This window comes from Staurois parvus, unplaced genomic scaffold, assembly GCF_062004578.1.
Source record: "Staurois parvus isolate SC_StPar_1 unplaced genomic scaffold, SC_StPar_1.0 ptg000482l, whole genome shotgun sequence".
Taxonomy (NCBI): Eukaryota; Metazoa; Chordata; class Amphibia; order Anura; family Ranidae; genus Staurois; species Staurois parvus.
In genome coordinates this window covers 118,118-140,175 of record NW_028318278.1, presented here as the reverse complement: position 1 = coordinate 140,175, position 22,058 = coordinate 118,118, and the positions used below count along the sequence as shown (strand labels likewise).

Sequence of the window (22,058 nt, the reverse complement as noted above, 5' to 3'; positions counted from 1 at the left end):
AATATCTTTATATGAGAAGCCCCATCATATCAGAGGTCCCCCCCATCACATCAGAGGTCCCCCCCATCACATCAGAGGTCCCCCCCCATCACATCAAAGGTCCCCCCCCATCACATCAGAGGTCTCCCCCATCACATCAGAGGTCTCCCCCATCACATCAGAGGTCCCCCCATCACATCAGAGGTCCCCCCCCATCACATCAAAGGTCCCCCCCATCACATCAGAGGTCTCCCCCATCACATCAGAGGTCTCCCCCATCACATCAGAGGTCCCCCCATCACATCAGAGGTCCCCCCATCACATCAGAGATCCCCCCACCACACTCGAGGCCCCCCATTACATCAGAGGTCCTCCATCACATCAGAGATCCCCCCATCATATCAGAGGTCCCCCCCATCACATCAGAGGTCCCCCCCATCACATCAGAGGTCCTCCTTCAGATCAGAGGTCCCCCCCATCACATCAGTGATCCCCCCATCACAACAGAGGTCCCTCCCATCACAACAGAGGTCCCCCCTATCACATCAGAGGTCCCCCCCGTCACATCAGGGGTCCTCCATCACATATGAGGCCCCCTTAAATGTCAGGGTCTCTCTCAGAGTTCCCCCATAGGAACAGAGGAATTACCGCTCAGGCAGACAATCCACATCAAACCAAGACAGGTGCAGACCCTGGCTCACCACCACACGTAATGCAAAGGAAGAAGGGTTGGCCGCACACGGGAGGAATGATGAAATATAACAGTTGGTTCATTGAAACATGGTTATGACTAAGCACACGATCACGTGAAACACGCTAAGAGCTCTGCATGTGTCCTGGAGCCATTTGTATCTCATGGATCAATAAAATCAATTTTTATATTTCATCATTCCTCCGGTGTGCGGCCAACCCTTCTTCCTTTGCAGAGTTCCCCCATACATCAGGGTTCCTATGAGAAGCGGAGACCAACTGATCTGAATCCTCAGTCTGTACACTGAGATAAAATATCATAGAGGGCTGACGTGTCCTGTGGACTGTAATTTGGAAACTCCTCATCCTTAGCCTACACTGTCCAACCACAGAAATGACCCACCACTCCTTCCTGGTGCCGCACCTTTCCATTTGGCTGTTTAATGTTCGTTGCCATATACAGTGAAGGAAATGCGTATTTGCTCCCCGGCTGATGCTGAATGTTCGCCCCTCACACAGAAATGATCGGTCTAACAATGGAATGTTCACCCCTCACACAGAAATGATCGGTCTAACAATGGAATGTTCGCCCCTCACACAGAAATGATCGGTCTAACAATGGAATGTTCGGTATAACACTGAGAGACAGAATACAACAACAAATTCAGCAGAAATGCGTCTAACAAATGATGACGGATCTGCATGTTCATGAGGGAAAGAAGGATTTGATCCCCTATCATTCAGCAGGATTTCTGGCTCCCAGGTGTCTCTCATACAGGTAACAAGCTGAGATTAGAAGCAGTCTCTTAAAGGGAGTGCTGCTAATCTCATTGTGTTACCTGTATAAAAGACACCTGTCCACAGGAGCCATCAAACCATCAGATTCCAAACTCTCCACCATGGCAAAGACCAAAGAGCTGTCCAAGGATGTCAGGGACAAGATGGTAGACCTACACAAGGCTGGACTGGGCTACCAAACTATGGCCAAGCAGCTTGGTGAGAAGGTGACAACAGTTGGTGCAATCATTCACAAATGGAAGAAACACAAAACAAGTGTCAGTCTCCCTAGGTCTGGTGCACCATGCAAGATCTCACCTGTGAAATGCGTCGAGTGTTGAGATTCTGTATATTCTAGAAGTCTTGTATCTGTGATTGTAAATCTGGTGTTTTATTAAGGAAAAAGTAATGAAAGATTGTTGTATGACAATGTTCTGTACTGTATGTATTGATTTGTGGGCTGGATATTCCTCATCGGTACAAGAAGCATACGAAGACTGTAATACTGAAGAATAATAGTATTTAGCAGCAATTGCACATAATGAGATTGCATAATGATCGTGGCAGTAGTACGGAATCCTAAAGATATCATCCATCTCTCCGCATGGAGTCTGGGGCCATTCCCTGCACCCGCTGTCATGGTAGATCCTGTGTAGGGGAATTACCACTCGCTGTAAAGCCCCTCTATCTGCAGCAGAGCAGGTCCCCCCCCCACCCCCCCACACACACAGCGATACCGGAGATAATGCACACCTACACATGGATATAGGGAGTGTGATGCCAAGACCAGCGCACTTCCATCTCCTCAAAGATCAAAGAATCCCCCCTGACATCCATGTGCACCCACAAGACTCCCCCTTATACCAGGAGTGCCCAAGCAGAATCCTCCCATGATATCCATGTCCCTGGCTGAGCCCCCCTGACATCCATGTGTGCCCACCAGACTCCCCCCTTATGCCAGGAGTGCCCAGCAGAACTTTCCCATGATATCCATGTCCTTGGCAAAGCCCCCCAACATCCATGTGTGCCCACAAGACTCCCCTTCTATGCCAGGAGTGTCCAGCAGAATCCTCCCATGATATCCATGTCCCTGGCAAAGCCCCCCAACATCCATGTGTGCCCACCAGACTCCCCCCTTATGCCAGGAGTGCCCAGCAGAATCCTCCCATGATGTCCATTTTCCCCGGCAGAGCTCCCCTGCTATAAATTGAATGATACATATCACCATTTCTAGATGTAATCCCTGATGACCTCCTCCGATGATTTCCCCCGATGACCTTCCCTGATGACCTCCCCCAATGACCTCCCCCGATGACCTCCCCCCGATGACCTTCCCTGATGACCTCCCCCGATGACCTCCCCCCGATGACCTCCCCCCGATGACCTTCCCCGATGACCTCCCACGATGACCTCCCCCGATGACCTTCCTCGATGACCTCCCCCGATGACCTCTGCTAATGATCTCTGTACAGATTTGGTTGCAGTAACGCACGGTGCGCTACGCTAGAGCGCCATCCCAGGGCACAGGTACTGTAGGTGCTGATGGACCTGCGTTGCGTTTTGCGTAGGCGCAGTTTTCCAGTGCAGCGTGTTGACGTCAGCGGGATGTTTATGACAACGAATGTTGACGGCACATCACGGGGACACCGTATGGTGAGGGGAGCCTGGCGCTCCTCTGGAAGGTCGGGGGGGAGATATTCGGTTGCTCTGAGTCTGGATGGGGAAGGTTGGGGAGGAAACAGCTGCTCCTGGCCGGGCCGGGAGGATTGGAAACAGAACTGGAAGGAGGATGAATGGGACTCATTGTATGGAGCTGAACTGTCTGTGGTTTCTCTCTGTCCTGTCAGGGAGGTTTCTGCCGGATTAACCAAACGGCTCGGCTTATCCTGGAGAATGTGCCATTGTTAGGAGGAATACCTACCAGGAGAGGGGCTAAAGGGGCACTCCGCATTGGAGGGACCCGTCAGAATGGGGCTAAAGGGGCACTCCGCATTGGAGGGACCCGTCAGGATGGGGCTAAAGGGGCACTCCGCATTGGAGGGACCCGTCAGGATGGGGCTAAAGGGGCACTCCGCATTGGAGGGACCCGTCAGGATGGGGCTAAAGGGGCACTCCGCATTGGAGGGACCCGTCAGGATGGGGCTAAAGGGGCACTCCGCATTGGAGGGACCCGTCAGGATGGGGCTAAAGGGGCACTCCGCATTGGAGGGACCCGTCAGGATGGGGCTAAAGGGGCACTCCGCATTGGAGGGACCCGTCAGGATGGGGCTAAAGGGGCACTCCGCATTGGAGGGACCCGTCAGGATGGGGCTAAAGGGGCACTCCGCATTGGAGGGACCCGTCAGGATGGGGCTAAAGGGGCACTCCGCATTGGAGGGATCTGTCAGAATGGGGCTAAAGGGGCACTCCGCATTGGAGGGACCAGTCAGAATGGGGCTAAAGGGGCACTCCACATTGGAGGGACCAGTCAGGATGGGGCTAAAGGGGCACTCCACATTGGAGGGATCTGTCAGAATGGGGCTAAAGGGGCACTCCGCATTGGAGGGACCAGTCAGAATGGGGCTAAAGGGGCACTCCGCATTCGAGGGACCAGTCAGGATGGGGCTAAAGGGGCACTCTCCATTGGAGGGACCCGTCCGGATGGGGCTAAAGGGGCACTCCGCATTGGAGGGACCCGTCAGGATGGGGCTAAAGGGGCAATCTGCATTGGAGGGACCCGTCAGGATGGGGCTAAAGGGGCACTCCGCATTGGAGGGACTTGTCAGAATGGGGCTAAAGGGGCACTCCGCATTGGAGGGACTTGTCAGAATGGGGCTAAAGGGGCACTCCGCATTGGAGGGACTTGTCAGAATGGGGCTAAAGGGGCACTCCGCATTGGAGGGAATTGTCAGAATGGGGCTAAAGGGGCACTCCGCATTGGAGGGACTTGTCAGAATGGGGCAAAAGGGGCACTCCGCATTGGAGGGACTTGTCAGAATGGGGCTAAAGGGGCACTCCGCATTGGAGGGACTTGTCAGAATGGGGCTAAGGGCTACACTGCATTAGAGGGACCAGTCAGGATGGGGCTAAAGGGGCACTCTCCATTGGAGGGACCAGTCAGAATGAGGCTAAAGGGGCACTCTGCATTGGGGGACCTGTCAGGAAAGGGCACTCTGCATGGGGGGACTGGTCAGGAAGGGGCACTCTGCATTGGGGGACTGGTCAGGAAGGGGCACTCTGCATTGGGGGACTGGTCAGGAAGGGGCACTCTGCATTGGGGGACTTGTCAGGATAGAAGAGCCACCACAATCTGGAGGTCAGAGGTCACCTGATGCTGGCATGTCAGCTGCTCCACCTTTGCTTGCTGCATACTCAGTATCTGGGTGACAACGAAATGTGACAGGTTGAATCTTTGGTGCAATATTGCAGCAAAAGTGCATCCATGTGAAAGGGGTCTTGAATGTGATTCTGGAGCAGCCATGCTTGGCTCCACCCACACCGCCATGTCACAGCTGTGAATGAAGAAACTACAAGTGCCATCTGCCTCCACGGCCAAGGGACTGTAATTCTCATTGAAGCACGTCACCACACTTGTAGTCCATTGATACTTCTTCCACCTTCATAACTGAACATCTGTACTGAGCTACAGGAATAGTCTGCAGGAGCCAGAGCATTACACCCGTGTCCACAGCCAAAAGTGCCTACAATGGGCACGTGAGCATCAGAACCGGACCACGGAGCAATGAAAGAAGGCGGCTTGATCTAATGAATTCAAGATTGGTTTGAGAAACACAATGAGTTTGAGGTGTTGACTTGGCCTCCAAGTTCTCCAGATCTCAATCCAATTGGGCATCTGTGGGATGTGCTGGAAAAACAAGTCTGATCCATGGAGGCCCCACCTCCCAACTTACAGGACTAAAAGGATCTGCTACTAACGACTTGGTGCCAGATACCACAGCATACCTTCAGAGGTCTAGTGGACTCCATGCCTTGGCCTGGTCTGATGAATTAAAAAATGGCTTGAGGAACAGCAACTCCAAATCTGCAGCTCTTGTGGGATGTTCCTGGTCTTCAGTGGTCAGTTCCAATCAAAAGTGATCCAAGGAAGGAAAACTGGCCAACTGGTGACAGAGTCATGGGTGACCAAGGGTCATTGGTGGAGGTGGGGGAGGGAAAGCTCATTGATGAAGGTAAGGGAAGGAAGGCTCATTGATGTAAGTGGGGGAGGGAAGGCTCATTGATGGAGGGGGGAGGGAAGGCTCAATGATGGAGGTGGGGGGAGAGAAGGCTCAGTGATGGAGGTTCTGGAGGGAAGGCTTATTGATAGAGGTGGGGAGGGAAAGCTTATTGATGAAGATAGGGGGGAGGGAAGGCTCAATGATGGAGGTGCTGGAGGGAAGGCTCATTGATTAAGATAGGGGGGAGGAAAGGCTCAGTGATGAAGGTGCTGGAGGTAAGGCTCATTGATGGAGGTGGGGGGGGGGGGGAAGGCTCATTGATGGAGGTGGGGGGGAGGGAAGGCTCAATGATGAAGGTGCTGGAGGGAAGGCTCAATGATGAAGGTGCTGGAGGGAAGGCTCATTGATGAAGATGGGGGGAGGGAAGGCTCAGTGATGGAGGTGCTGGAGGGAAGGCTCAATGATGGAGGTGCTGGAGGGAAGGCTCATTGATGGAGGTGGGGAGGGAAGGCTCATTAATGAAGATAGGGGGGAGGGAAGGCTCAATGATGGAGGTGCTGGAGGGAAGGTTCATTGATGAAGATAGAGGAGAGGGAAGGCTCATTGATGGAGGTGAGGGGGGAAGCTCATTGATGGAGGTGGGGGGAGGCTCAATGATGGAGGTGGGGGAGGGAAGGCTCTTTGATGGAGGTGGGGAGAGAAGGCTCATTGATGAAGATAGGGGGGGAGGCTCATTGATGAAGGTGGGGGGAGGGAAGGCTCAATGATGGAGGTGGGGGGAGGGAAGGCTCATTGATGGAGGTGATGGGGGAAGCTCATTGATGGAGGTGAGGGGGGAAGCTCATTGATGGAGGTGAGGGGGGAAGCTCATTGATGGAGGTGGGGGAGGGAAGGCTCATTGATGGAGGTGGGGGGGAGGGAAGGCTCAATGATGAAGGTGCTGGAGGGAAGGCTCAATGATGAAGGTGCTGGAGGGAAGGCTCATTGATGAAGATGGGGGGAGGGAAGGCTCAGTGATGGAGGTGCTGGAGGGAAGGCTCAATGATGGAGGTGCTGGAGGGAAGGCTCATTGATGGAGGTGGGGAGGGAAGGCTCATTAATGAAGATAGGGGGGAGGGAAGGCTCAATGATGGAGGTGCTGGAGGGAAGGTTCATTGATGAAGATAGAGGAGAGGGAAGGCTCATTGATGGAGGTGAGGGGGGAAGCTCATTGATGGAGGTGGGGGGAGGCTCAATGATGGAGGTGGGGGAGGGAAGGCTCTTTGATGGAGGTGGGGAGAGAAGGCTCATTGATGAAGATAGGGGGGGAGGCTCATTGATGGAGGTGGGGGAGGGAAGGCTCATTGATGGAGGTGGGGGAGGGAGGGTTTGGCCCGTGCAATCCAATCCAACAGAAGAGCTACTGGAACTGAAATTGATGAAAAAGTGAACGCTGGTTCTGATAGAAAGGTGACGGACACACAGAGCATCGCAGTCTGTTGTGTATGGGGCAGTGTAGCTGCAGACCGGTCAGGGTGCCCATGCTGACCCGTGTCCACAGCCAAAAGAGCCTACAATGGGCACGTGAGCATCAGAACTGGGCCACGGAGCAAGGAAGAAGGTGGCCTGGTCTGATTAATTCAAGAATGGTTTGAGGAACACAACGAGTTTGAGGTGTTGACTTGGTCTCCAAATTCTCCAGATCTCAGTCCAGTTGAGCATCTGTGGGATGTACTGGAAAGGCTCCAACTTACAGAACTTAATGGATCTGCTGCTGACGGCTTGGGGCCACCACAGCTTACCTTCAGAGGTGTAGTGGAGTCCATGGCTTGGAGGGTTATGGTGGGTGGTCCTAATGTTATGGCCAGGGGCGGACTGACCATTTGGAAACTTGGGCACTGCCTGAGGGCCCGGGGTCAGTAGGGGGCCCCATGAGATGCCCCTGGTACCTTTTTCATAGGCTTTTTTGGGTGTGGGCAAGTACACAGGGGCCCCATGATCCCCTATTGCCCGGGGGCCCCATGAGTTGTCAGTCCACCCCTGGTTATGGCTGATTGACGTATGTTGTAGCGTGTCCCCCAGCAGTCATGCGTTCAATGCCGATCGCTGGTGTGAATGAGCCCTTAAAGGACGCCAATCCACCACCACGCGGGACAGTTCAGCCCTGTGTATGGCGGAGTTCTGTATCACGAATCGTAATGCACCACGCTGCGTTTTGTACTTTACTGCAACCCAATAATGTGAATGAGCCCCAAAGAGTCCCGGCCTGGTGACCTCCTCAGCAGAAGATTGAAGATCAGCTGAACCCCAGCCGCCTTTCCTCCCCGCGGACTGACGCGTCTCCCTAACAAACGCGGCCCTGTGCGCGCAGCAGAGCGGATATTATGGTAACCGTTTGCCCCGAGCGTCGGACCGCGGCTTTCCTGTGGCAGGAGGTGGCACCGGGGGGGCAGCGGGTGAGAGCCGGTGCATGTTGTGTTAGTTCAGGTGATGGGAGGCGAGGAGAGAGAGCGCGATTGTGAGCGGAACCCTCCGTGTTATTTCAGATGTGAGAGAAAAGACGGATATTCGGATTCCTGCCCCGAATAACAGGCTCATTGTGCAGGCGGCCCGGCGGAGAGCCGCACTCCCCCCCGTAATCCACCCCAAGGAGCAAATCATTAACCCCTTTGATGGGGAGGGGACGGCCGACCATTGTGAAAGTGGAGGGGAGTGATTGCGGCTGGCCGGGGTTAATCGTTCTTGCACTTTGTGTGACACAGCGCCCGCACCGGCTTCAACGCCGCTCGTGGGGTAGGGCGCGGGTCGGGATTTCTGGGCGGTGAGCTGCTGACATTTGTTCAACTGCATCTGCAATGTGTTACTTTTTTTTTTCCAACTCCAAAAAAAAAAAATATCAGAAAATTTTTGCTCCGGTCGGCTTTAGCAAAATTTATAGGAGCGCCCATTGAGCCGATCGCACATCATCATGGCGCTTGTGAATGAGCCCCTTTGCCAGTACTGAATGTGTCACCCGTGGTCACAATTGGGCTCTCATGTCATCTTCATCGATCAGCATTTCACCAGACTTGTTTTTTGTTTTTTTTTTACTTAGGGCTCATGTGAAGTTTGGGGGGGGGGCGGTAAAACCCTGCCGCGCTCCCTTTACCTGCAGAGATAGCAGCCAATGCTGTGCAGGAATTCTATCCCCTTGGTGGGTGTAGCACCTGCCAAATGCAACCCATTGAGGTGAATGGGGTCACGCCCTCCCTCCTCACCTTCATCAATGAGCCCCCCCAGCTACATCAATGAGCCCCCCCCCAGCTCCATCATTGAGCCTTCCCTCCCCAACTCCATCAATAAGCCCTCCCTCCAGCACCTCCATCATTGAGCCTTCTCTCCCCCCACCTTCATCAGTGAGCCCCCTGAGCTACATCAATGACCCCCCCCCAGCTCTATCAATGAGCCCCCCCCCCCCAGCTCCATCAATGAGCCCCCCCCCCCAGCTCCATCAATGAGCCCTCCCTCCAACACCTCCATCATTGAGCCTTCCCTCCCCAACTCCATCAACAAGTCTTCACTCCAGCTCCTCCGTCATTGAGCCTTCCCTCCCCACCTTCATCAATGAGCCCCCCCCAGCTCCATCAATGAGCCCTCCCTCCAACACCTCCATCATTGAGCCTTCCCTCCTCCATCAATGAGCCTTCACTCCCCCACCTCCATCATTGAGCCTTCTCTCCCCCACCTTTGTCAATGAGCCTTCCCTCCAGTGCGAGTGTCAAGCAGGTGGCGAGGAGTCTATGGAGAACCTCCTCACCGCCTGTCAGGTGCTCTCTATAGAGCAATCCAAATGTGGATCACTCTTCAGAGAGCACCACAAATGTAAACAAGCCCTCAGGGTTCTTTTCACGGGGGCTTTAAGAACAGGCACTTGAGCAGCGCTTTTACCGCCCACTTACAGGCAGACATTGTACTGCTCCAGTGTGTGCACATTGCCGCAGCCACGGTGCTGCAATTTTAATGCGACATTCTGAGTTTGACAAGCGCTGGTCAGACGCTCCCATCTGAATAGGACTGCAACGCAACCGCGAACCGCGAACCAAACGCAAAAAAAAAACAAGATCAGGAGGTGAAGGTACGGCATCTTGAAAGTCTACAAACTTCTTTTCACCATTTTTTTGAAAAGTGATCCCCGCGGATTGCTTTTCAGATAGGTTCACAGCTTGTGTGTGTCGGGAACACTCGCAAAACCACGCACTTTCCTGCCATGCACAAAAACGCGTTGTTCTTCAACAGATGCATGGTGACGACCTAAAGTCCCCTATGTGATCTCATTCTGTTGGGACGAGTTCTTTTTATGAAGGCATCAGAGGTCTAGGAGGCGTTTAGGGTCAAGGAGTCATCTGGGGTCCAGGAGACATCTATGGGTCCAGGAGACATCTGGGGGTCAAGGAACCATCTAGGGGTCGAGGAGTAATCTGGGGTCAAGGAGCCATCTGGGGTCAAGGAACCATCTAGAAGTCAAGGAGCCTTCAGGAGTCAAGGAGACATCTAGGGGTCAAGGAGACATTTGGGGTCAAGGAACCATCTAGGGGTCAAGGAGTCATCAGGAGCCAAGGAGACATCTAGGGGTCAAGGAGCCGTTTAGTGGTCAAGGAGCCTTTTAGCGGTCAAGGAGTCATCTGGGGTCAAGGAATCATCTGGGGTCAAGGAACCATCTAGGGGTCAAGGAGATATCAAGGGATCAAGGAGACATCTAGGGGTCAAGGAGACATCTAGGGGTCAAGGAGACATCTGAGGTCAAGGAGGCATCTGGGGTCAAGGAGTCATCTGGGGTCAAGGAACCATCTAGGGGTCAAGGAGCCTTCAGGAGTCAAGGAGATATCAAGGGGTCGAGACATCTAGGGGTCAAGGAGCCGTTGAGCGGTCAAGGAGTCATCTGAGGTCAAGGAGACATCTAGGTGTCAAGGAGACATCTGGGGTCAAGGAGACATCTGGGGTCAAGGAGAAATCTGGGGTCAAGGAGCCGTTTAGCGGTCAAGGAGACATCGGGGGTCAAGGAGACATCAGGAGTCTTGTAGACCCCTGATATCTCACCTGCCCGCCACCAAAGCTTCCATTGGGCTACATTCACACCGGCGATTGAAGTGCATTGTAGCGGCAGGAATCTTTATTATGCGCCTGTGAGCGTGCAGCGACCGGCCCCCATGTTCACAATAACGACGCGGCCGATCGCCGCTGGGCGCAGTGTGAATGTAGCCGTAGCGTCTTCCCCGGGACACAGGAGCCGGAGAAGGCGACAGCCGAATTGTGATGTGGCGCATCAGTATTTGTTCTAGCTGGGGCAGGGGGGGGCGGGGTTGGTTCCCGCACTGCTGGGGGTCCATAGAAGCGCCAGCCAACAGAACACTTCCCCTGCTGCTTCCACGGTATGACACCTGTCATCGGCAATGAAGGGGTTAAAGGGCATCCAAAGCCAGAGCGCCAATATTCATAGGAGATGGTGGGGGCGGCTCCCAGTTGCACCTCTCCGGCGGATAAAAGGTAGTTGGTCCTTGAAGCTGGCTCCCCAATGCAGAGAACGGGGCAAGCAAGGTCCACTCAGTAGCATCACGCGCGTGCGTCGCCCCCGCTCAGGATGACGTCAGTCCTCGGGTGGGGGGAGGAGGGGGGTTATGAGAGGTGTCGCCGCAGCCGCTTGGCTCAGATCAGAGCGCCTTGTTATTAGGTTTTGAACACAAAGGGCGCACTGAGGCCAGAAGAGACGACTACCTGCAGACGTGCGGAGGAGAGGGTGACGTCACACATCGCTGTCTGTCTCCTGCAGCGCGTGTCCTCAGGAGTCACTGTGCGCCGTGTCTTCACAGGGAAGCCAGCATACCTGTGTAGGGAGGGGCCCGTTCAATACAGGCGACTCACAAGGGAGCCTCCGTGTTACTATTTTTTTTTTTTTGGAACAAATCTGATTTCGGCTGAGATTTGCAGACAAAGTCCCTGATGGGTTAGTGTGGAAGGGCCGAAATTTTCCAATCTCATTTCCTGTTCACTGATCCTATAGAGAGCTGAGGTTTTTCTGGAGCAGCATGTGCAGAGCGATGGGCGGCACCACGTCGTAAACCGAATGTCTGTACGGCTGAAACACACAGAAGAATACATACAAGGAAGCCGCTTTATTTCTGTCCATCCAGACCTGAGATTTACACAGCTCTGATGTACAGCATGGCCCTCTATCGCAGCACAGGGGACCTGATTTTTTCTCTGCTGCAGTTCAGTAACACTTACGGGTCTTGTCCCCCGCCCCCCCCCCCCCCCAGCTTGTGATAGGAGAAGCAGCAAACTGATGAGATCATCTCACTGTCACTCTGCTCTCTCCTTCTATCAGCACGCTTCTTTCTGTAGCACAGCTGATTGGTTCCTTGTGCTGCTTTCCCTTTCCCCAGTCTGAGCTCTGCTGTACAGGGCCTGCCCAGGGCTGACGCCAGGTCACATTCAGTTTCTTAGACCATGTTAAAAAAATATATATATATAATAATAAATATAATAATAATTAAATTATTTAATAAACGACTTTGCATCCCGAGCAATTTTATTTTTTACTCGGGATAAATCTGTTTTGTGGCTACGTAACTTGCACTTAACTGAACTGGAATGTGGTAAAACGCACCAAAATCGCAACGGGACACACAGGTCCTTATTTAGGGCCGGTTCACACCATAGAAACGCAGTGCAGGTGATCAGATGGGAGATGGATACAAAACAGTAACATTGTTTATAAACATTGATCAGATGGGAGATAGAGATACAAAGTAACATTGTTTATGAACATCGATCAGACGGGAGATAGAGATACAAAGTAACATTGTTTATAAACATCGATCAGACGGGAGATGGAGAGATACAAAGTAACATTGTTTATAAACATCGATCAGATGGGAGATAGAGATACAAAGTAACATTGTTTATAAACATCGATCAGACGGGAGATGGAGAGATACAAAGTAACATTGTTTATAAACATCGATCAGACAGGAGATAAATACAAAGTAACATTGTTTATAAACATCGTTCAGACGGGAGATAGAGAGATACAAAGTAACATTGTTTATAAACATCGATCAGACAGGAGATAAATACAAAGTAACATTGTTTATAAACATCGATCAGACGGGAGATGGAGATACAAAGTAACATTGTTTATAAACATCGATCAGACGGGAGATAAATACAAAGTAACATTGCTTATAAACATCGATCAGACGGGAGATAGAAAGATACGCTTGGAGTCTCTGAGCTCCTGAGAGCGACCCATTCTTTCACCAATGTTTGTAGAAGCCGTCTGCATGCCTAGGGGCTTAATTGTATACACCTGTGTCCATGGAGGGGATTGGAACACCTGAATCACATGATATTGAGGGGATTGAAACACCTGAATCACATGATATGGAGGGGATTGGAACGCCTGAATCACATGATATGGAGGGGATTGGAACGCCTGAATCACATGATATGGAGGGGATTGGAACGCCTGAATCACATGATATGGAGGGGATTGGAACGCCTGAATCACATGATATGGAGGGGATTGGAACGCCTGAATCACATGATATGGAGGGGATTGGAGCACCTGAATCACATGATATGGAGGGGATTGGAACACCTGAATCACATGATATTGAGTGGATTGGAACACCAGAATCACATGATATGGAGGGGATTGGAACACCTGAATCACATGATATGGAGGGGATTGGAACACCTGAATCACATGATTGGGAGGGGATTGGAGCACCTGAATCACATGATATGGAGTGGATTGGAACACCTGAATCACATGATATGGAGGGGATTGGCACATCTGAATCACATGATTGGGAGGGCGGGGCTAATACTTTTGGCCATATAGTGTGTATGGATTTACAGTGTCGTGTAGTTCTAGAAGCTGACATTTATAACCAAAATGTTGTTTTGCAGAAATTTAGCCGTCGGCATTGGAATCCAGAACTTTCCAGAGGGCCTGGCGGTCAGCCTTCCACTGAGAGGAGCCGGCGTGTCCACATGGAGGGCGTTTTGGTAAGTAGCTGTATTGTAATCCACACCCAATGCTGCTGCGATGGTTTATAATCCATGAGCGGCCTGTCGGTACGAGATTGTCGCAGATTACATCCTTCGTCTGAAGGAAGGACGGCTCATTGGCCGCAGAAACCAATCGTATTCTTCCCTTCATATTAATTACCGCCCCTCCAAAATGTGCCACCGGGGTTCCTCTCCTTTCCCCAACGTCTCCTCTTCACTTGGCCTTCCAAAAGCCACTTGATTTCCTAGAAGGTTGCCACGGGTGAAATACATTCCATGTCATTGCCGACCTCCTTCCAGAAAATGCTACTTGCCTGGCTGCCATGCAGATTCAACATCTGTGAAGTCATTGCGCTTTTTTGTTTTTTTTTAATATGGTCGACCAACAGAATCACACGACCAACAGGCAGGTCTCCAGGAGGAGGTCGGTAGAGGCTTTCCATATATAATTCATGGCAAATCCTTTCACGTGGGCCATCAGGGGGGTAAGAAAAACTTGGTTTTAACGAGTGGTTATTGGAGTTACTGTTACTTTTCTATAATCTCCAACCAGTCTGCCCATTCGCCTCTGACCTCAAAAAGGCATTTTCCTCCACACAACTGCCACTCACTGGATATTTTCTCCTTTTCGGACCATTCTCTGTAAACCTTAGAGATGGTTGTGCGCGAAAAATCCCAGGAGATCAGCAGTTTTTTTTTAAATACTCAGACCAGCCCGTCTGGCACCAGCATCCATGCCACGTTCAAAGTCACTTAAATCCCCTTTCTTCCCCATTCTGATGCTCTGTTTGAACTTCAGCAAGTCGTCTTCACCACGTCTTGGTGCCTTGTGATTGGCTGTTTAGCAATTTATGTTACCAAGCCATTGGACAGGTGGACCCAATAAAGTGGCCAGTGAGCGTATGTATGTATTACATCTGTCATCAGAAATTCCTTTCTCGTCTCTCTAGGTATGGCCAGCTGAGCGGAATGGTTGAGCCCATTGCCGGAGTCTTGGGAGCATTTGCCATTGCACTGGCAGAGCCGGTCCTACCCTATGCATTGGCGTTTGCAGCGGGTGCCATGGTCTACGTGGTGATGGATGACATCATCCCAGAAGCTCAGACTGGGTAAGCTGGATATTCAGAGGCCCTTTAGGGCCCGGTATTGAACGGCCTGGGCTTGGGTGCCTTTGTTAGGCAGACTGTTCTTCTCTGTGTGCCCCTCTGAAACTGGTTTCACTAAAGGCGTGTGTAACGGAACCGGACCCGGACTGCACTAGGGTATTTCCGTTAGACTCCCGCTTCCCTGTCCGAACACAGATCCCCGGACCCCACCGCTGACCATACAAGACGAGACGGCACCAGACTTGAAGGAAACCAGGAGATAGACTGCTTTATTTTAACACAGATACAAGATATATACATGGGGCGGGGCAATACATTTAGTAACAAGAGACACACAGCAGACACCCCCCACCAAGCCAATACACATACATCCCATAATAGTTTGCTCCCAAGCAAGACACACATAACAACAATGGGACAACCACAAGGCATTAAACAATGAACAACCCCCACCTAGACATGTCTACACAATAGCAGGACATTCCATCCTGCACCCCTAACAGGCACAGGGTGACTTACACATAGGAGGGATATGGGGAGCTGAGACAGGGGTCTCCTGTGTTCCATGGGCCCCCCACCCAAAGTGACTCCCGTCACAGATTGGCTTTCCATACTGGGACTGAGCCCACCTCCCGTGTCCAATTGATGGCATGAATAGTCTCAATGGACGGGAGATAGAGGAGGAGCAGATATAACTGAAATTAGTTTCAGAGGGGTGCAGAAGCACAGGGATTGGTGCCTACTGAAGATGATGGCAGGGACCTCATTATGGGTGTTCATCCTTTAAATATCCTTCAATTTTATTGTTGGGGTCTGCTTTAGGGCCACACTTATATAAAGTGGTAATAAAGGTTCGGCTTTAAAAATAACAAACATGTCACACTTACCTACTCTGTGTAATGGTTTTGCACAGAGCAGCCCAGATCCACCTCTTCTCAGGTCCCCCACTGTCCCCTGTGGCTCCTCCCCCTTGAGGTCCCCCTCCCCCTTGAGTGGCACTGTCCCCAGTGCCACTCAATAGCAAGCTGCTTCCTATGGGGGCACTGGTGCGTGCTCACTCTCGAGCCCGGCTCTGTGCATCCATAATACACATAAGAGCTGCAGCTTGGCCCCACCCCCTGCTCTCTCCTCATTGGCTCACTTGCTGTGATTTGACAGTATGGTGGGCGGTGTTTGTGATTGGACAGTAAGGTGGGCAAGGTCTGTGAATGGACGGTATGGTGGGCGGTGTTTGTGATTGAACAGTATGGCGGTGTTTGTGATTGGATGGTAAGGTGGGCAAGGTCTGTGAATGGACGGTACGGTGGATGGTGTTTGTGATTGGACGGTATGGTGGGTAAAGTATGTGAATGGACGGTATGATGGGCTGTGTTTGTGATTGGACGGTATGATGGGCTGTGTTTGTGATTGGACGGTATGATGGGCAAGGTCTGTGATTGGACGGTATGGTAGGCGGTGTTTGTGATTGGACGGTATGGTAGGCGGTGTTTGTGATTGGACGGTATGGTAGGCGGTGTTTGTGATTGGACGGTATGGTGGGTAGGTCTGTGACTGGACGGTATGGTGGGCGGTGTTTGTGATTGGACGGTATGGTGGGTAAGGTCTGTGATTGGATGGTATGGTGGGTATGGTCTGTGATTGGACGGTGTGGTGGGCGGTGTAAGTGATTGGAATGGTATTGTGTGCAATGTTTGTGAAACAATGTGCTTTACAACCCATGACCTAACTGTCACTTTTTTTCCCCTCTTGTATGTCAGTGGTAACGGCAAGCTGGCGTCCTGGACGTGTATCCTGGGCTTTGTGGTCATGATGTCACTGGACGTTGGTTTAGGATAACGACGGTCACCGCAGCGCGAATACTGAACCCACAATAGGAAGAGGCGCTGGGCGCTACAACCGCAGTTTACAAACAAATTTGCCTTTTATGAATGATTGATTAGTTGTGTATTTATATCTGATGTGTTCTGAGTGTTAATATGGGGGGGGGGATTGATCAGAGGGTCATGTGTATCTGTAGAGAAGATTGATTAGGTGGAGGCAGGAAGTCTCATGTATGATAAATGTCGGGGAAAAAAGTATTTTGTCTTTTGTAGGAACTGGTCAGATGCTTCCATACATTCCAAGAAGGGCTCATTCACCTGTATGGGGGCTCATTTACCTGTATGAGGGCCTCATTTACCTGTATGAGGGCTCATTCACCTGTATGGGGGCTCATTCACCTGTATGAGGGGCTCATTCACACATATAGGGGTGTGGTTCTCTTCTGTAAAAACTGAAATCAAATCAGCTGGACACTTGATTTTCAGTGGTTGGGGCAGATCTGCGTCATCTTTGGCAGTGAGGTTGTTTTTTTTTTTTGGGGGGGGGGGTTGAAAAGCACTGCATGCAATAGTTTTGGGTTGCACTCTTGCAAATGAGCCTGTTGGCATAAAATGCACACCGTTCCAGAAATCTGCAACAAAGGACATTCCCACGTCTGTCTGTCCCATTTAATCACTTGAAAAAAAAAATGCATTCAAGTCTAGAAAACAACGCATGTCAAACCCGTGGCATCACCCTTAAAACTGAACTATAAATTGTTTGTGTGAGCCAAGCTGGCCGTAAGAACAGTTTCCTTTAATAGTTGATGCTGATGCTGCTATCAGCTGTGTGCGACTCTTCTGTCTGCTGCTGGAACAGAACTAATTTGGGCTGAGCTCAACCACTCACAGGAGGTTTGTATTTTATATCAATAAAGACTTCCTCTGATTGACCAAGGTGGAGAGATGGACAGGTAACGTCACAATCTCCATGCTGTCCAATCAGAGGAAGCTTTATATTCATTGATAGAAATATAAGGCTTCCTGTGAATTGCTGAGAAGCACTCAGCCTCGCTCAGTTTTATTCTGGGGGGGAGTTTCCATATTGCTGATGCTACATACAGTTTATACATTGGGTGCAGGGAATAGTTCTTTCTGGCCAGCTTGGTCCAGGTTTTGGCCAGTTTGGTCAGGTTTTGGCCAGCTTGGACCAGGTTTTGGCCAGTTTGGTCAGGTTTTGGCCAGCTTGGCACAAACAAACTACTTTACGTGAAAAAAAAACCTGGAGTTCAGCTTTAAAGTTCATTATAAAACCATTTTTTTTTAAGTTCAGAAATCTGAATGGGCCCCAACCTGCACTGAGAGAAATGATAGCCAAGAGCTGGGTTGGGGATAATGAGCAGCAGGTGTGTGTGATCCGGAGTTCCCTGGAGAGGGTCAGATAAAGAATTGAAAAGGTTTTTAAAATGGAATTAAAGCCCAAATAAACTTTCCGTTTAAATCGGTGAATTACATTCCAGGCGCATCAAAACAAAAGGGGTGCAAAGTCTTAGGGGGTCCCATGCACACAGTCTGTGCGTTGCGGTGTCATGCATTTGGATGGAACCCCAGCACAGTAAGGCATCTGTACTGTACCACAGGGGACATGAGTGTGTTAGAGTGCAATACAAAAAGGGGTCATGTCTGATTTTTGGCACATTGGGGTGCATTGGCAGCCTATTCCTTTCGACGGGCCGCCTTGAAGCAACTCATCACAGACATGTACAGTAAATAGGCTCTTATGGGGTTTTTTTTCTTTACAAAGTAGCCACAGCCTGAGTAGAAAAGCCTGTCCATTGCCAGCATTCTGCAGCGTAGGATCCTTGGTCTCTGTTTGAAAGCAGTGGCCTCTATGCAGGGGTCTGCCGCCACCCCATAAATCAAAGCTCATTCTTCATGCTGATTTCAAAGCTCGAGTTGTGGGTGTTGGACCACTGCAAAGAGTCCCCCCCCCCCCCCCCCCCCCGTCACCACGATCCGACTTTAAAATCGTGACAGTGAAGTCAAAGTCGGATGTCATTCCGTTTTAAGGTGCGACTTGCAAGACATCTGCATGCACTACTTTAGAGATCGGTGCGGCTCCAGTCAACTCGGAATCGCATCGATATGACTGCTTCAATTGCGGACAATAGGGTACGATTTGCCATTTGATTTGCAACTCGCATGCCAAGGCAAGTCGCACCCAGTGTGACCGGGGTGTTAGGGTCCCTCTCTGCAGCATGCTGGCAAGGGGACTTTTCTATACAGGCTGTGACTACTAAAATGGAAAAACCTGTAATGGAACCGGACCCCCAACTGCACTTGGATACTTCCGTTAGAATACCGCTTCCCCGTCCGAACACCGACCACAGACAGCACAGCCCACCATACAAGACTAGACGACACCAGTCTTGAATTAAACCAGAAAGTAGACGACTTTATTTGAACACAGATACACGATATATACATTCAAGGGAACAACCCCCCCCTCCCTGCATAATGACACAGGGCGGGGCAATCTACATTTAGTAACAAGAGACACACCAACAGACAGTCCCATCAGTAGGGAGGGCTGCTGGAGACACCCCCCACCAAGCCAATACACAAACACATACATCCCATAATAGTTTGCTCGCAAGCAAGACACACAATAGAACAATGGCAACCACATGGCATTACACAATTAACCCCACCCCAATATTAGGACAGATCACCCTGTACCTGTGCCCCTAACAGGCACAGGGTGACTTACACATATGAGGGATATGGGGAGCTGAGACAGGGGTCTCCCCACCTCTCCACAGTAAGCCGTGTTCCATGGGCCACCCACCCAAAGTGACTCCCATCACACGTGCCCTCTGCCAACATGCTGCAGAGAAAGGATCCTTGCTGTGGAAGCAGTGGTCCCTCTGCAGAGGTCTTACCAGCTGAGTTGGTTTTATAACTCTGCAATCAGCAAAGCTCATGCTCGCTGCTGATTGGGGAGCTTTAATGCTGACCGAGCTGCATGTCAGAGAGCCCACTGTATCCACACAAAGAGCAAGGATCGTCCTGTGCAGCATGCTGGTGAGGGACAGGCTCTCTATTCAAGCTGTGGCTGTATTTTTTTTCTCTAAAGGAAACAAACCGGAAGACTTTACTCAACTTTTGTTTTATCCCCTGCAATAGATTAGTCAGAAGCAGCGCAGGCGCATCTGTGAAATTTAAAAAGAAAATACAATGTGATTTATAGGTGAAGGTACCCCCCCCCCCCCCCATCACTCATATATACCCACCTTGCCTTTCACTGTATACCCATCAGTCTCCCGGCTTTGCCCACACACTACACCTCCATAGACCTCCATGGGACCATCTCCGATTGTCTCCAACATGGAGATACAGCATGGAGATTGGCCAAAAGAGTGCAATTTTCCCCCCACCCCTTCACTGATGTATACCCACCTTGCACCCCCCCCCCCCCCCACTACCTCTCCACTTGGGGCAAAGAGGCAACAAATGACTAAGCATTCTTTACTTCAGAGTGTATGTGGAACCAAAACTTTTCTTATGGATGAAGTAGGGTAAGCAGCCATGTTGCTAGTTTTTATTGCTGTCTGTGAGATTTACCTTCTTCTAGTAATGGCTGTCATCAGAACAGAGGAGAGAGGTGAAACGGGAACACTTCTTCCATTGAAATTCACTCACTTCCTGTTCTCTACGGGGCAGAAAATTAAGAGAAACCTTCCAAATGGGACAAGGAACTGTTCTTAGATTTTTTTTTTTTTTTCTTGACGTCTAACTCTACTGCAAAAAAAAAAAAAAAATTTAAAAAAAGTTTATCAGACTATTCAAGATAGATACAAAGTGAACAAGCTGCATGTAATCTGATATTACTAACCTGCCATTGGCCTCCCTCTGTCCCACCTCCATCCATCCCCTGCAAGGTATGTGGTCTCTTCAACATTATTATGTCACAACCCATCATTGCCCAGCATGATGGAGACCAGAGCATAACCCAAGTATGTAGGCACTAGGCTACTTATCTGCACAGCAAAGAGGCCACACTGTATCTGGACACCTGGACATGGTGGACTATAGGAACCATGTCCAGAGCTCCATACTCTCCAAGTGCTCAGCCAAGCTTGGGGCCTTCTCAGACCACCTGGAGGGTGTTGGAACTCTATGGGAGGCCAAAGAAGAACCAATAATGGGAACTCTACTCTCTGAGACAACTTTTATCCTTCACAATCCATTGAAGACAAAGCATTGGCTTGCCCAAGGGACCGATTGGAATAATCGGTGTTGTCCCAAAACTATGGGTTGGCTCCCTCCAAGTGTCCCCAATTGATTGGCCTGAAAAGATGCAAGCAGTCAAGTGCCCCCCCCCCCCCCCCCCCCAGTACACATGAGCACCTGGAGAGGTTTATTAGCTGTGGACGTGGTGCCTATAGTCCAACCAAGGACGCTTAAGTAAGGATGGGTAATTGTTACCCCCACCAGTGTCCCGTTTCCTTGGCTACTCCTAGGGTGTGGGAAGGTCTATGAGCACTGTGATGTTTGGCTGGTCACATGAGCGGGAGCTGGCCCTACCAGCTCTCAGTTATTACTAGAAGAGCCATGGACACACATGTGGATGTTAAAGCACACCCTCTTAGCTGTGGATGTGGTGCCTATAGTGGTGCCCAAGGGACCGATTGGAATAATCACCGCACATAAGCACATGCAGTAAGAGGGCTAATAAATGTAAACTGGACAATTCACATTTTGCCAGCCATGGGCTTTCAAAAAGAAGAAATGAGGCACTTTCAATTTCAACCAATCAGAGTCTTGCGGTCATATTTTAGTTCCACATAGCTACACCATCATTGGCTGTAAAGGGACACATCTGTTTCCCCTCCCCCACTTGTCCTATAGACAGTTATGGAGTGTTGGGTAGCAGAGTTTCTTCTCCTCTGTATGCAGTTTGGATTTAGAAGGGAACATATAGAATGTGACGGTGCAGAAAAGAGTCTGTGTACCCCAAAGAGATCGAACGGGCATTGTACGAGTTTCTAACAAAAAAAAAATGTTTTTGCTATTTAATGAATTTACAACAGATGGAAATAAACCAAATAAAGATTTCAGAGTTTTATATCGGATTGTAGTTACTATTATTTTGTCGTTATTCTGTAGGTAAGTACAGTATACACCAATCAGCCATACCCACCATAACATGACCACCCACCTAATGTTGAGTCGCTCCCCCTTTTGTCACCAAAACAGTTCCAGGCATGGACTCCACTAGATCTCTGAAGGTTTGCTGTGGTATCTGGAACCAAGCTGCCACTAGATCCTTTACATCCTGTAAGTTAGGAGGTGAGGCCTCCATGGATCGGACTTTTTCCAGCACAATGCTCAATTCAATTCGAATGTGGAGAATGTGGAGTAAGACAACATCTCAAATCTTGTTGCTGTGTTCCTAAATCCTTGAATTCATCAGACCAGACCACCTTCTTCCATGGCTCCGTGGTCCAATTCTGATG

The 22,058-nt window shown here is 50.5% G+C and overlaps 1 protein-coding gene across 2 annotated transcripts in view; it reads left to right on the top strand.

Annotated features, from left to right (window-relative positions):
* The window catches only part of SLC39A11 (solute carrier family 39 member 11), a 306,777-nt gene extending 285,110 nt beyond the window's left edge, over positions 1-21,667 (top strand). For both annotated transcript variants that reach the window (XM_089689524.1, XM_089689525.1), the window contains 3 exons: positions 13,533-13,631; positions 14,585-14,743; positions 16,498-21,667. In XM_089689524.1, coding sequence (XP_089545650.1) covers positions 13,533-13,631; positions 14,585-14,743; positions 16,498-16,576 — 337 coding nt within the window. In that variant the 3' untranslated portion in view covers positions 16,577-21,667. The remainder of the gene's footprint in view (positions 1-13,532; positions 13,632-14,584; positions 14,744-16,497) is intronic.
* Positions 21,668-22,058: the final 391 nt, after the last annotated feature.